The sequence below is a fragment of the Bombus pyrosoma genome, linkage group LG3 (genome assembly GCF_014825855.1).
Source record: "Bombus pyrosoma isolate SC7728 linkage group LG3, ASM1482585v1, whole genome shotgun sequence".
Taxonomy (NCBI): domain Eukaryota; kingdom Metazoa; phylum Arthropoda; class Insecta; order Hymenoptera; family Apidae; genus Bombus; species Bombus pyrosoma.
Genome location: NC_057772.1, coordinates 1,096,395 through 1,112,515, shown reverse-complemented (window position 1 = coordinate 1,112,515; position 16,121 = coordinate 1,096,395). Strand labels below are relative to the sequence as shown.

Genomic DNA, 16,121 nt, shown 5'->3' with positions numbered 1-16,121 from the left:
GGCTTCGCGCGTGCAACGTCACGGTGTCGTTGGCCTGCTTCGAACCCGTTCAAACTCGTTCAAACTCGTTCAAACTCGTTCAAACTCGTTCAAACTCGCTCAAAACGCAGTTAGAAGCTGCCATCGACATCGTTTCGATGCGCGAACGAAGCTACAGAGGAATCTGTGGGATCTTACGGCGCTTTCATTCCGACGTACCTTCCGGGCATCGAAATCTTTATTTATCGAAACGTGATTTTAACGCGAGACGTGATTTCGTTAAAGCGTTAGAATCACGCGGATCGGCGTACGGTAGAGTGTTCGGTAGGTCGTTCGTTAAACCCATTTTGCCGCAGTCAAGCCTCTGTGTATCGAGCGACGACTGCACGGTGAAGCAAGGTGAAAAATTTGATCGCGCGTTAATACCGCATCCATATGCCATTCGAGCGTCGCTTTGTTCTCGTGTGCTGCTGCCCTGTGTACTCGCGCAGAGTATATGTCGTGTGCAGTAGTAACAAGGATCTCGAGAATGTTTATGCGTTGTATTATTCGTTGTAATCGTAATAACTTATACGTGCAACGAACGAGCAACCGCGATCGTTCGTCCTTCGGGATAACGAAGAATCATTCGTACGTGTAATTACGTATTTCGTCTTCGACGTATCGATCGAACAAAGTCTCTTAAATGTATAACCGGCGACAACTTACGTCTGTGGGTGTAAATGTGACGAAAGTTATACCTTTTTTTCGCCTAGTTGGCCGCCACTGGGCATACTCGAAAACCGCTCCTAGTACAAAAATACACGATATTGCAAGATTATTGGATCGACCGGACGGTATGCACACTGATCTCTTAATATGCGAATATAGAACAAACTAGCGGAGATTTACATGTATCTGTGTGTGTATGTATGTATGTATGTATGTATGTATGTACGTATGTATGTATATATGTATAGATATATATATATATATACATATAGATATAAACGAAGCTTAGTCTGGCGGCCACTGAGACTGACACTTGTAACAACTGTCGTTTACGCGAAGCTTGGTGGAAGAGGTATGGCTTTGGCTTACCTTGATATCTAAAAGTAAGTTTCAGCCAAAATATCACGTTAATCGTTGTCGATTCAGCAAACCTACTAGGAGTGCAAGCATTTAAAGGGAGATCTCGACTCGACAGCCTCGATGTGGCATCGACGCTCAACTATTTATCTGACGCTTTTACTGGATTATAATTACGGCATGTGGAAGTACAGCACGATGTTACTTCGGGTCTTGGTAAATACACTTCTACTACAGAGGAGTAAAGAAATACTTGATGGATAGTGCTCTGTATTTATGTCGATCGTTCGAAGGAACGTCGTCTTTGCTATACGCAGTGAACAAGAACGAATCTTTCGAAAGAAAACGCTCGCGAAGCTTTCTCAAGAAATAACATCTCCTTTCCATTCTTTCATTTTCCTTTCTTTCCTCGTCGACCGTCGTTGCGAATAATTTATCTTCGATAGCGTTTCCTCCCTTCGAAAGGGCGCTCTCGCGTCGTAATGTACATGTATACTGCGTATACGTATAATCCTGGCAATCGTATAACGTACAGGTGTGACAATGTACAGGTGTGATAATGTACAGTGTGGATGTGTAGTAGCGTATGAATGCAGCATAAAGCTACGCAGACACATGAGATAGTAAGGGCTCGAATAAGATCGTTGATTTTACCTGCTAACGTGTTATATTTGTACACTTTGCTGAAACTAAAGAAGCAGCAAAAGGGTTAAAGGAAAGACAACACTCGATAATGTACAGTCAAGCAAACACTGGATTAAGAACACAGTTAAGAGGAACGGGAACGAAAGGTTCGTATAGTCGGGTTTCTCGTTAGGTAGATCAAACGCCTGGACATTCTACTTCTCCTTTCGTAAAACTACTTCACTCTGAACATTTACTCGACTCAGCGACTTTAAACGGCGATTCTTGCCCAAGCTCTACGTACCCCGAACTCGATCACGAGGGCGTCCACGATGCTGCCGATCACTGTGACGAAGTCGAACATGTTCCAGGCATCCTTGAAGAAATTCTGCTCGCGGGGGATTAAACAAGAAATCGATTAGAAACCATCGCGCTATCGATTTTGCCTATCGTTGCGTCCAAGCTTCTTCCAACGTATTTACCCATTTTTCGCTCGCCAAACGGAAATTCGCTTCGTTCGTCCGCGTCTTCGTCCTTTTTCGCTTCTCCGTCAACTCGTCATCGGATTTCCAACGAGTAGAACGTTGGAGGAAACTTGGAGACAGTTTGCGAGTGTGTAAATGGTTCGCGAAACTAGCGCTAAGAAACTACCAACTCGGTTGGAAAAAGAAAAAGAAGGAAGCTCGGACCCGCGACAACGGGACCGACCTTACCCTTCGTTTGTCGTTCGTGTTTCCTAGTGTACGTGTGCTTCTGTGTGTGTGTGTAGTTGTGTGTGTGTGTGTACTCGTGTGTGCGCACGTGTGCATCGCTACGCGCATTTTCACGGGTGTAAATGTCGGTTTAAGAGGCAAATACGCAGAGCTGTGCTTTAGAACGACACGTCCGTCGGTCAAAGAAATAGGTGGAAAAAAAAAAGCGGTCTGTCGTAACCGTGGTCCGCGAAAGCGGTCGATGTAACGCGATACCGTTAACGTCGTGTACGTAGTAAATAAAAAAACGTATGGTTCGTCGGTAAATAAACGTAACGGAGAGTCGGTCGAGAGATAAAACATCGAAAAGAAATAATCTACCGATATCTCTCCAATTTCTTCTCGCTCGTAGTTACAGTGTTGTGTGACAAGATGAAGAGACTTGGCTGAGAGGGTCTTTAGGCGATTACGAGATAGCCGAGTCGCACGGTTCGGTGATCGATGATCGGCTGAACTATATAAGTGACGGGATCTCTTCTAAAGATTTATCTACTACGGGAGCATGCCGTAATAGGTATAATAGCAAGCAAACTAGAGAGAGAGAGAGAGAGATAGAGACGCGGTTCTATCGCGAGAAGCTCTACTTTCTCCACCTTTTTCCGGGGGCCAGGAAAGAGGTCACTTTCGTCTAAATGGTAGAAAGATATATGCAAGCCAGTAGAGATTAATCAGCGTAACAATCTCAACTCTATCGCAGCTTCTCGGTACTATCGCCAGTTACAGTTTACCTCTAGCTTTTACTTCTAAATACAGGGCGATTCAAAGGTATACCGACGAACTTTGTTTCTTTTCACGACCGTCGGCGAACGGTACGCGTAAAAACAGCAGGAAGGTGGGAGAAATTACAAAGCGACTAACTTTACGGCAAGCGTACAATCGGACATGGTTGATAAACCAATGAAAATATTCTACTGGTCATTCGCTGACGAGGTAAATACTTTAGTTTTATCTCGGTCGGTCGTTTCTTCGCCGCGGCAGTATCGACCGCTACGCACACGGACAAGGTTTTTTTTTTCTACGAGCATTTCGCAGTATTTCACCACAGTGGGAGACCAATTATTAATACTCGTTCCCCCCATTTTTACGAGTACCGCTCGAAGTTAATCGGTACACGTTTCGATCGCACTTGCATCGTAACTCTGAAACAGATCAAACAACAGGGGGCATCTTACGTTCACAAAACTGTCTACTCGTCACAGCGCCGATCGAATTACGCGGACAGACCGACTCGAGAAAGCCACACAGGTCCTCTCGTTTGAATTTCAACGTTTCGATCGCTCCTCCATACAATAAACACGCTCGATATATTCCTCTTTTCTGGCGCTGGTCCTACTTTTCGTTTTATGCGCGTCTCTCGATCGACGACGATCGTTCGATCTCCAAATCGCGACCACGCGAACGCTTAATCCTCTCGCCAGTTACCGCGAGTGAATTTCCCTCGCGCGATGTCGATAACGCGCAGACTGGCTGATCCAGCTTCGGCACAGCGAACAGATTTAAAGAAGAGATTTACGTAAAAAAAAAAAAAAGAAAAAAAAAGTAAAAATGTAGAACTTGTGGTAACACTGTATAGGCTATAGAAATATAGTTGCGTGTGATTGAAATTGGTGGAGTTAGTGATTAAGAGGATTTTTCTATACCTTGTATCCGAAGGCGACGAGTTTGAGGATGCACTCAATGAGGAAAAGGAATGTGACGGCGAAGTTCACGATGGTCAAGGCGTCCACAAGTTTTGGCGGCGCCTCGTGATACTATAAAATACACCCAACACACAGACGTAACACAAGCCTAGATTCTGTATCGTTGCCCGTCTTTTTTTTTTTTTTTTTTCTTTATTTCCTCACTACGATTCTTTTCTACGTCGCGAGTCTCCCGTTCGTTAAACTCGATTTCACGCAACTTTTCGTCAACTTTCCAGACGGGCTACACACACAGTCACGCCGTGTTTACCAATAATTCGCGTACATTTTCTACTCTTATCGTTCGATTTTCGGTACTCTCTTCGTTTACCTCGCATCGAACGCCCGGTCGTTTTTTACTCTTCCGTTTTCCTTCGTCGTTCGACGATTCGAGCAAATTCTCTTTTCTCCGCGAGAGATGCTTCCCACCCGTTTCTCGCTCGTGAGCAGTCGTTACGGAAAGAAAAAGAACAAGAAAGAGAAAAGAGAGAGAGAGAGCAGAAATTGAAACCTCGAACGAAAGAAAGTTTGCTCGATTCGTTTGTCGAAGGTTGGAACGTTGGCTCGCAACGGGGTTACTTCGACGATATCACCATCGGCTCTTTTCTATATTTCTGCAAACTTTCAGCCCGCTCTCGTATCGCCGATACATCGGCGCGACAGCTTCCAGCGATAAAGAGGAGAGAAACGCGAGGAAATTTCAATACTTACGACTGTGGCACCGGCGGAAAGCAATTTTCGGACGATCGAAGTAATCCCTTTGCGATGAACGGGAACCGGCGGCTCCCTCTTTCGATCGAAGAACCCTTCGATCGACCTAACCTCTTATCTTCCCCTCCCGAAAGTATTTCGAGCAAGTCTAACCAATCTTCGACAGAGCGATCTTTCCAAGTAACCGATCGTTCCCGCGCGCGCTTCATCGGCGCACCCGAAACGACCCATTTGGTGTACGTGTGTGTATCTGTATGTGCGATGGGTGTGCGTAGAACCCGTAACTGGTCGTTCCCGGTGGTGGTAAAACGGCATGCGTGTGGCGGAAATCGGTGACAGTCGTCGAGCCTTCCGTTCTTTTCGTTCTACTTAAAAATCGACCGTTCCACGTCGAAGCACCGAACGTTACGTCGCGTTCCATCGCCGACGGAGTTTCACGAGGGAGTACAAGTTTTATTTCGTTTTACCCCTTCGTGACTCCACCGACGTGTATGGAAACTCAGAACGTGCACGGTCGTTCGTTCGGTACTGTCGTTCACCGTATCGTATCTCGACGAAGCGGCGATCGTGACAGTGATATTCGTCGTTGGCCCATAACACGCAATCTTTGCAAACAACAGAGACACCGTTCCACGTCGAAGATCGATTTTATCCGCGATCGTCCGCCTACTACTTTCATCGATTTTATCGTCTCGCTTTTACTTCGCTCGACGATAACCAGCGACTAAAGACGATCGAGAGAAATCGATGCTCCGCGTCGAAGCAGCGGTGCACGCATGCGAGAATAAAAAAATACATCAACGTGCGGTGATTACGTGCGGATGCAACCAGGCAATGAGCATACGGGGAGCTTTAGAGTTACGTTCAACGTGCGTGCTAGCCGGATTTACTTCCTCGAGGCGGTCCCCTCCGTTCGACGTATCTCGTGGGAAAAGTTTGGTCGAAAAATTAAAACAACGAGCCGAAAAACGAATAGAGAGAGAGAGAGAGAGAGAGAGAAAGAGTGAGAGAGATATGAACGAAAGAATAAATTGACGTGATCGTTATGGTTTTTGTATCTTCGTGTCTGAATACCGGCCAATGTGAAACGCTAGTGTGTCGTGTAGTGTCGTGTTGCGTGTGTGCGGGTTTCGAATGTGTTTCTTAAACTATGTTTCACAGCGGTATTTCGAGGACGCGTTTAACAGCGAGGTAGGACGCGACGTAGATGCGGTTTAGTCTTGAAACTAACGTTCCTCGTCTCGTTTTCGAAACAACTCGCGGTTAAACGCGTTTTCCGTTCTCGTTACGCGTACAATCGCATCTATAGACGCTACGGATTTTGGAAAATTCTATTTCGATGTTTCGTGTTTAATGATTCCGGGAGTGTGGAATCGACGAAGACCGCGGATCGAAAAATTTCGAAGACGAACGTTCTACGAAGTTTTCTTCGATGTTTCTCGATTCTACGATCCTCGTAGAGCAAGAAAATGCGTGTACACGAACGCGCAACGCGTTCGATCGGTGTTCGGAGCCGAGCATCCGCCGCGAGCTCTGCCGCGAGTTCGATTCTCGATATCGACGAAGCAGGCAAAAGTACGTAAGTTTCTACGTAAACGGACAACCAAGAGCAACGAGAATCGACAAAAGACGCGCGTGCGCTACGGACGTTCGGCGTCTGTTCAGCTCCGGACACGAAAGATTCTCCAACAATAAGTAGTGATCTATTGCACTCGTACATACACGTATCCTTGCGATACACGGATATTTCCGAGTACTCGAGTAGACAAGATACTACCTATTCTTCCAAGGAGAAAAAAAAAAGCTCTAATTGCACTCTAACAAGCGAAACTTACCAGTCTACTTCGAAAACTGATTCTGCGACCGTCTTCTCAAATTTACTCCAAACAACTCTAAAGTCGTAGCTAAATGGATTTCTCTCTTTTTGAGTCGCGCGAACGTCATCGGCGCGGAACGACGGATACGACGAAGACAAAGTCGCAGGCATCATTTTTCGAGGAAAATACCGCTCGAAGCGTGATCGCACGCTCGAGCTGGCTACTCTAAGCGAGTACGTTCTTTCGATAATCTGTTCGACGAGGGGAGGTGGGATTTGTTGGTATAGTGGAGCTTACCCTGACGCCGAATGCGGCGATCTTCAGTATGCACTCGACGGTGAACATCCCCGTGAAGCACATGTTCATGTACTTCAGCGCGTTCTTGTACGCGTCGCTTTGCCGATGGAACTGCAATGCATACACTGACAAACACACGGCCGAGAGAGACAGACAAACGGACGTACAAGCCTATGAATTGCCGCGTATTCCGATCACGAGCCACACGGTGGGAATCGACGCTTCTACGACCACCGCGATTCCTCCTTTCGTCGTTTCTCGTCTTTCTCCGTGCCTCCCGGAAAGCAACAGGAACGGCAAAAGACTGAGAATCGATGAAAGGGCGAGAGGCTCTCCTCGATAATCGAGCGATCCGTCCATCGACACCGCTCACCGAACGCGATCTACGGACGTGCGTGCACATATTTTGCCGTAAAGTCGAGGAAGAATCGTTGAACGTGCTGGAAATCGACTTGTTCCAAGTTTAGCGCGTTGATAAATTTAGCATCCTCTGGCTTAGGATATCGCGACAACGATCGAAGCGTCGCGTATCGTTGGACGGTTCCCCCTGTGTGACACGGTATTACAAATATATAGAAGACGTGTGTATATATGTATATATATATACATACATATATGTATATGTATATGTATATGTATATATATATATATATATATATGTATAGCGAGGGACTTTCCAGTCGACAGAAAAAGGGAGACACATAGGCGTATAATATTAGCGTTAACCTAGATACGTGTATCTGTACGACCGTACAGGGGGTGTGTACGGTAACGGTGACATTAAAGGGATTGTTTCCTCTTTTATAACGGTAAAGTGAGGGGGATGGCTTTAGGCGGGCGGTACCGTATCAAGCGTGGAGCTGACTCGTGCACATGACTATGCCGGTACAAACTGGATGTCGCGACATGGCGATCTTTCCGTCTTCTAGAATGGAATTACGTGGCAAAAAATTGAATCTTCGTCCCGATAGGACAGGCCGATTACGCGATATCCTGGCGATCAATCGCACATCGAGAGCTCCAGCGATGATCAATCGCGTTTGACGAGACGCAACGACCGAGGGGACGAATTCGCGGTTTTGAAACAAAGCGAATCGCGTTGGTTATCGATGGTTGGTTATCCGAATTAATACTAGACACGGGTAAAGCGATCGAGACAGCGATTCCAGGTTTTCGACAAGTAGAAACTTACGAAAAGATTATAAAACGGTATCTCTCGGTCGTTCGCGTTAGGATTTGTTTCCAGAGTGGAGCGATACGAGAGTTTGGTGTGCTGGAAGAGAGAGTCAGAGAGTCGTGAGAAACTAGAGGAAGAACGAATCGTAAGTCGGCGAAAAGAAAAACGACGAAAGGAAACGAAAAGACGAACCGAAAGGAATTGAGATATGGAGAGCGAGCTAAGGCACGATCGAAAGAAAAAAAAAAAAGAAAAAAAAAAGAACGGTGGTTTGTGGAGGGAAAGGGAGCGGGCGGTGTATGAAAAGAATCATTTCGCTCGAGGTACTAAAACAATCTTTCCTCTTTTTTGGTCTGTCCGATTTCGAGGAGGGGATTGGAAGGATCGAATCGTGCGGGCGCCCCGTGCAAGGAACGTGTCTTTTTCTTTGGTATTGGAACAAACACACACACACACATTCGGTAGACCTCGTGTTGGTTGGTTCGCTCGACGCACAGTCCAGTCGAGTTGGATTCGCTTGCGAGCAGCCAGCATGCGACACGCAGTTTTGTAAGTACGTGTGTAACGAACAAACGGATGTGACATCTTGTGTGCGATACGTGCTGCGGAACGTGTCGGGAACAAATACGTGCCTTTGGGCAAAGAGATCCAGCCTCGTTGTTTCTTCTTCCCTTAACTTTCGTCGATCGTCCACTCTTTCCGAGTTTCGTCGAGTGGAGTTTCGTCGAACTCGAAAGAATCGACGCTCCGACGAGAATTTTACGGAAGAACGACGATCTGGTTTCTCTTGGCCGCGATATTTAGATATCGTGTGTCGCTTGTGTGTGCTTGGCATTCACAAAACCATGTGCAGTACGGTGTAGAGAATGATTCATCGATGTTGTTTCGCATCGTCAGGCAGCATTTTCAAAAACGAAAAGGAGTCGAAAGGAAACGAGCGATGCTGTGTACCCGATCGAACTTTTGGCGTGGATTCGACCTCGGTAACTGCATAAGTATACGCAGACGTACGTGTGTATCGCGTGGATCGACTCGACTAGCCGAGTCGCTAAGCATGATCGTACACGTGTCGCGTGCGTCCTCTAAAACTTCTACGATCGCGTTGTTCGAGCGCTGCAAGACCAAAGAGCGTGAGTTTGTTCGCGACGCTAATTGATCGGCCGGGGCGAGAAGAAGCGTATCTCTCTGTGTTCGCAACGATCGGCCTTCTAACGAGTAACGCTGGAACGCGAGAGACAGCTCGTGCGCAGAGCACAAAGACAGTGAGCGCGCGCGCGCGCGCCAGGCGAATAGACCCAGCGTCCAAGGAAACGAACGAATCGAGAAAAAGATAGCAAAATGTGCGGCGCAAGAGAAAGAGAGTAAAGAAAGGCACGTGGATTCGCGTGCAGGGCTGTTGTATGCCGCAGCGTTTTCTCTCGTTATTTCCACCGTGTACTTTCTATTCTCGTTGATCTTCGATCGAATCAAGCCAGTTACTTGTGCAACGCTTCGAACCCCGCCACCAGTTCAAACATGGGCTTGTCAAGGCGTACGAGTCGAACGCACGTCGTGTGTATGTGTGGGTGTGTGTGTGGTCGTGGGAGCACATCGATATTCGATATCGGTTTTTCCACGCATCTTCGAGTACGTCTACTATCAAGACGAGGACACAGCAGCTGGCATGCAATAAAAAGAGGAGCAAGGAGTAGAAGAAGAACGACACGAAGAAAACAAAACGGTCGCGTAACGCAGAACTTTACCGAACCTAATGAAAATCGAACGAAATGAAAAGAAGCGAAACGGAAAAAATACGGACATACGAAGGGAGAATAAAATATCGAAGGAAGGCGAAAAGAAACGTTGGATAAACCGAGGTAGGTGGTAGGACAGGATAGAGCAGAGCGCGAGTGCCGTGAAACGTTTCGTTTACTTTTCAACGCGTTCGAATTCGGCCGTTTGAACGAGAGTGAGAGAGAGAGAGAGAGAGCGGAGATTGGATCGCTCGCGATTACAAGAGATCGATATATTCGAAAAGTACCTACTTCCATGGAAGATCCAATCGGCTTTAGTCGTTCGAACCGATTGCAAATTCAATGGACGAGCGAGACAGACCAGCGTGCCGAAAGTTGTGAAGGCACTCGCGCATGCCTGGCATGGAAATAAAAGTGTCCCGATACTGGAACGAACGGGGGAAAGAGCATAAAGTAAAAAGCATCGAGACACACGGTGAATCACGATTGTTCAACTAAAGTCTGCTCCGAATGGATTGAAAATGACGAAAGAAGGAGAAAGAAGAGAAGGAGCGTTTGGTTTTCCAGAGGGAAACGCAAGAGTATTCAACACAGCTGTGTACACGTATCAGTGGGTACAAGGATGACAATTATACAGAGAACAATAAGTAAATTGGCAGGCAAGAACAACAATGTCCTCGTACAGATATAACGTTATATATCTTACAGTTGCCTCGAACTCTCCATTGTGCACGTTTGTCGATAACGACGAGTGATAGATACGTTCTCGCGACTCTCGAAACCACGAGAATCGGTGTTAGGCTGCTTTTCGATTGGTTAAAGTTGCCAAACGCGAGATCAAGACTCGACGAAACGCGAGAAGATCGAGTACAGAGAAAGGGGAAAGAAATCTTGAATCGATCGTTGTTCGTAAAATTACACGGCTACGCACGAAGGATACCAAACCCGTGTGCTTCGTTATTCGGGTCTTCTCCGTCGTGCGTCATCGCTGTTATCAGGCGCGTAACGTCCACAAGAAAATCTAATCACGCTTCTCTTCGAGACGTTTTCGGAGAGAAAGAGAAAGAGGGGCAGCAAACCAGCTAATCGTTGACGCTTACCTTCATCATGAGCAGTACTGTGTTTAATACGATGAGACCCATGATAAAATATTCGAACGGCGTCGATACCACTATTCTCCAGATTTTGTACTTTACGCTGTTTCGTTCTTTCGGCATGTACCTCTCCAAGGGGCGAGCTTGTATCGTGAAGTCTATGCAAGATTTCTGAAACGAACGCAAACGAAAGGAATGAATCGACTACGCGTCGATAATCGTACCGCGTCGATCGATCGACACTTCGAATCGTATCCGATTTCTCTTAGCGTTAGACGAGCCAGCATCCTCTCTCGTTAGTATGCGACTGATATAGTGATCCGGTTAACGGTAGTCCAGCCAACCAACCTGATTTTTGTCGATTTCGCCGTCTTGCAATTCAGCCTCTCCCTGCTCCTGGAAAGTGATGATAATCAAGGCCACGAAGATGTTGACGAAGAAGAATGGAAATACGATGAAGTAGACGATGTAGAAAATGGACATCTCTATACGAAAATTTTGAATGGGGCCTTTGTCCTCGTACGTGGCCGCCATCGAATTCTGCAGGATTTGTGGCCAACCCTCGCCAGTTTGGACCGCGAACAACGTCAGCATCGCGGCCATCACGTTGTCGTAGTGAAAAAACTGCGACTGCCACTCTCGTTTCCTCGGCTCGGGCAATAGGGCGCCCTCTTCGAAAACGAAATATTGACCCCTGCGAGGCACAGCGAGCAGAGCATAGTGAAACGTAATTAGAATTTATTCGGACGATCGAAAAGAACGATAAAATCCTATACCTCGATGTTGGTCGATCGGTTTCGCCGGTAAAGGAAAATGAAACGGAATACTCACTGGCAATCCTGTTCCGTATATTTGCTCTCGTCGTTGCAGTAGAAGAACTTGCCGTTGAACAGCTGCACCGCGATCACAGCGAATATGAATTGGAACAATATATACACTATGAGAATGTTGATGACATTTTTAAGACTGTTCACCACGCAGTCGAACACCGCCTTCAGCTTCGGCACTCTCTTGATCGTCTTTAACGGCCTAAGTACTCGGAGCACTCTCAACGACTTGATCGTCGAGAGATTTTGTCCAGCCGAACTACCGGTCATGTCGAAGGCGAACGAAACCGCGGCGCATATCACAACCACCGCGTCCATAATGTTCCAGAACTCGCGCAGATACGAGCCCGGGTGAAGGATAATCCCTAGATCGATGATCTTCAGTATCATCTCGACGGTAAAGACACCGGTGAACGCGTAATCGAAGTAATTGAGAATTTCGTTCCTCGGCGAGTTCTCCTTTACGGGATCTTCGGCGGCCAACGCGATACTCGACAGAGATATCACCACCATTATGAAGAAGTCGAAGTACCTCAGATTGACGACCCAATGGGCGGCTCTTCTTACGCTGTCGTCAAACAGGTTTTCCAATTTCATACGTATTTTTATATATTTTATACGTATAAATTTAAACAATAACCGATAATAATAGGCTACCGGAACGGTCAACTTACGGATTCGTAGGGGACAGTATAAACATGGAGGAGTATGGCAGCATTGGTTTTGGTCCCGTGTCATCGTCTTCATCCTGCTTTTTCTCTTCTTCGGACGACTGTTTACCACCTTTTCCGTCTTTGCTGAAATTCAAAGACAATTACCGTTGGCAGCGGCTCGTTCGCACAGCGTTCTCCAAATTCCGTAGAAACCAAGAGGAAACTTACAAATTCTGGTTGGGGTTCGGAGGGCAGATTTCTACCTTGGGCGCGCCACCGTCTTTCGGATTCTGCAGAGATTGGATCTCTTTCTCCAGTTCCTGCGCCTGCTTCTGCTTATCCTCTACTTCCTCCTCGTCCTCGGCGGCGCTCAGCTCCTGTGCGTTTGCCAGATTGTCGACGGCGATAGCCAAGAATACGTTCAGCAGAGTGTAGTTGCCGAACAGCACCAACACGATGAAGTACAACGAGTAGATCATGCCCCTCTTGTGACCGCCTTGCGACTCTATACCCTGGTACATCACTTCGTTCCAATCTTCTCCGGTCAGGATCTGCGTGCACCAAGTTATGCCCAATTACAAATTGGTACCACCGACAACGTGTCGTTTCTCTTTCTATGTCTATCAAAGCTACTTCATTTCGTCTAAACATTGCGCTGACGGAAAGACCATGTCTCGTGTAACTCTTTCCTTGCAGTCGAACGTTCGAAGCGAATACGCAAGTTAGATAGCGGTCGAACGAAACTTACTTGGAAGACAGTGAGCAGCGCGATGGGAAAGGTGTTGAAGTTGGTGGGCGGCGTGCCGTAATCGAAGTTGAACTGGCCGCCAAACAGCTGCATACCGAGCAGCGCGAATATGAGAATGAAGAGGAAGAGCAGGAAGAGCAGGGAAATGATGCTACGCATCGAGCTGAGCAGCGATATTACGAGGTTTCTCAGGCTCTTCCAGTATTTGGTGACCTTAAAAATTCGCAGGAGTCTAAGGGCACGTAGGACGGAGAGGCCGAAAGAGCCGGACTTCACCTCGGACCAGATCACTTCGAAGATCGATCCTGAGATGACCACGCAGTCGAAACGATTGAAGCTCGAGTCGAAGTATGTGCGAGGACCGAGCGCGTACACCTTTATGAACATCTCCAACATGAACAGAGCCAGGAACACGAACTCTGCGAAGTCTGTCAACATCCGTTTTAACACCGTTCACAAATCGGTGAGACCAACGAAATTGCTTTCGTACAGAATGATTCTTTTACTGGTTAATTCAGAGGCAATGAGCGCCAATTACGTCACGATGACACATTCCTCTTGCTACTATACTATACTAGTATATGCTATACTGTACCATACCGTACAATACTATACTATACTAGTATATGCTACACTATACAATACTATACTATACTATACTGTGCTATGCTATACTATACTATACTATGCTGTACTATACTATGCTCTACTATACTATACTGGACTATGCTATGCTATGCTATGCTATGCTATGCTACGCTATGCTATGCTATACTATACTATACTATACTGTACTATGCTATGCTATTAGTATAGCATATATTATACTATACTAAAAATAGCGAGAGTGTGTAATTGGCGGCACTGTCGCTGAGTTAACTACTTAACGAAAAGATTACCCTGCACTGATCGTTTGGATCTGCCGGAATTGTTTACTTACAGAGGAAATCGGTCAGCCATTGCGGCTGGCCGTAATGCTCCACGGCTACGCAGACGGTGTTGAAGAACACAAGAACGATGACGAACCAGTAGAACTTTTGCGATTTTACAGACTTTCGTATCCAGTACCTGAATCTTCTCTCGGCCAGCCAAAACTGCTTGCAAGGTCCCTTTTCTTTCGTCGAGGAAGCCCTCGAAAACCCTATAAATCGTACATCGATCGTTTTAAAAACAATTTCACCATATTCGTATCTCTTCGATACAAGTCGACCGATTTTCTTCGTGCTTGTCGTCTTTTCTTTTTTTTTTTTTTTTTTGTTTGCTACAACAAACATATCGAGTAATTTTTCCAACGAATTTATCCGCGCAATCGCGTTATATCTCGTTAGCGCGTTAACTAACGCTTCTCCGATAATATATATATCGTAATGCGATGCAACAAATTACTTGCCGGAAAAATGTTGCATCGCAGAACGCTAAAAGTTTGTCGGCGCTCGGTGATGTATTCGATATCGTGATCCGATTCCAGAAACTTTCTTCTGTAACTCTCGCTGATAATAGGTTCTACCAAGTTCGTCTGGGAGATCCTGTTTATCTTTGACTTTTATTCTTTCCTTTTTTCTCGTTCTTCGATTATTTAACGGACAGATATATAGTGGACAGAGACACATCTATTCTAGAGATTACTCTAACACAAGCGGCTGTTTCTATCTATTCTGGACCGACGATGCGTGAAGCTAATCTACGACTAGATGTCGAACGCTACCACTTAACCAGTCTTTTTACGGCGCTCTATTTCGTCAAACAGATTTCTCGCCGTACACTACTAAAACATCGATATCGGTACTCCCGCACTGCTGGACGTACCTAGACCACGTGGATACACATTCACCTGGCACATTCGCGACTCGTCGTTTTATCAATATCCATGAAACGTGAAATTGTCGTCGACGAACGGAAAGAACGACAGGTATTGGCGATTCTCGCGAATGTCCCAGGCTGATCGGTAAGTATAAATATACATAAATACAAGTATACACAATTACACCAGCCAACAGAAGCGATTCCTAGAAAAAGGAAGATAAAACGCCTCGATTCACCGTAGTGTGTCGTAATTTCTGGGTGTTGAGTTTTCGAGGCGATCTGTGGCGATGTTCGCGGCCCCGCTCCTAAATACGTTTAAGTTTCTTCGCAATTACGATAATTACGCTCGCTTTGTCACGCTGTCTTTTTCCGCTGCCATATATGTATATGTATGTGCTTTAACTACGCGACGGTAATCCTTCGGTCCGAAGGTGCGAGATATGCAACGATGTAAAGTCGATTATATGTCGATTGTACGATTATCAGAATCACGTCTCATCAGAATCACGTTCGAATTCGCCCTTCGCGCTCAGCATGTGCAGAAATCTCGAACGATCGCGATCTCGTTGATCTACGTGTGTACACGAGCGAGCGTATGTGCGTGTTGCGAGTACGAGTGATACGGTTCGTTGCGTGCGTCATAGGTGAAACGAAAGAACCTTTGAAAGGAAAAACACAGAGGAAACAGATACGAAAACAAGTTACGAATACAGCCTCGTTTACGTTGCTCTTTGCGAATCGTAACAATGTCTGGTTGTAGTTACCTTTCAGTTCTTTCTTAGGCACTGAAACAAGAGGAGCATCTGATAGCGTGTGTCTAGAATGATCGTCGCCGTGGTCGAGGGAATTAAAGTGTCGCTCTTTATCGGATGCGAAACAGAAATCAGAAGGAACGTCAGATCGTCCCACGAGCAATTCTCGCTCGCGCCAACTTCTGCCTTTCTTCTTCGTTCGTTCGTTCGTTCGTTCGTTCGTTCGTTCGATCGTGGACAGAATTTCAACGAGAAGGCGAAGAAACGTAAACTTATTACTCGTGAGACCATCCGACTTTGGTTTATTAACGCGTCGATTGCAACGCCGATGAACATGAATATGCAAAATAGAATGTAACGCCGAGTGAGACTTGGAAATGAAAGAGAAAGCGAGCGAACGTTTCGAA

At 46.2% G+C, this 16,121-nt stretch overlaps 1 protein-coding gene across 5 annotated transcripts in view; it reads right to left on the bottom strand.

Moving 5' to 3' along the window:
- LOC122578021 (voltage-dependent calcium channel type A subunit alpha-1) overlaps positions 1 to 16,121 on the bottom strand; it is a 101,066-nt gene that overhangs the window by 16,151 nt on the left and 68,794 nt on the right. For 4 of the 5 annotated variants that reach the window (XM_043749858.1, XM_043749860.1, XM_043749861.1 and 1 more), the window contains 9 exons: positions 14,100 to 14,300; positions 13,160 to 13,587; positions 12,640 to 12,962; positions 12,433 to 12,555; positions 11,763 to 12,326; positions 11,280 to 11,625; positions 10,938 to 11,102; positions 4,064 to 4,174; positions 1,976 to 2,059 (listed from right to left, as the gene is read on the bottom strand). In XM_043749858.1, coding sequence (XP_043605793.1) covers positions 1,976 to 2,059; positions 4,064 to 4,174; positions 10,938 to 11,102; positions 11,280 to 11,625; positions 11,763 to 12,326; positions 12,433 to 12,555; positions 12,640 to 12,962; positions 13,160 to 13,587; positions 14,100 to 14,300 — 2,345 coding nt within the window. Of the gene's footprint in view, positions 1 to 719; positions 768 to 1,975; positions 2,060 to 4,063; positions 4,175 to 6,927; positions 7,039 to 10,937; positions 11,103 to 11,279; positions 11,626 to 11,762; positions 12,327 to 12,432; positions 12,556 to 12,639; positions 12,963 to 13,159; positions 13,588 to 14,099; positions 14,301 to 16,121 lie in introns of all 5 variants that reach the window. The other variant, XM_043749859.1, reaches the window with a different exon arrangement.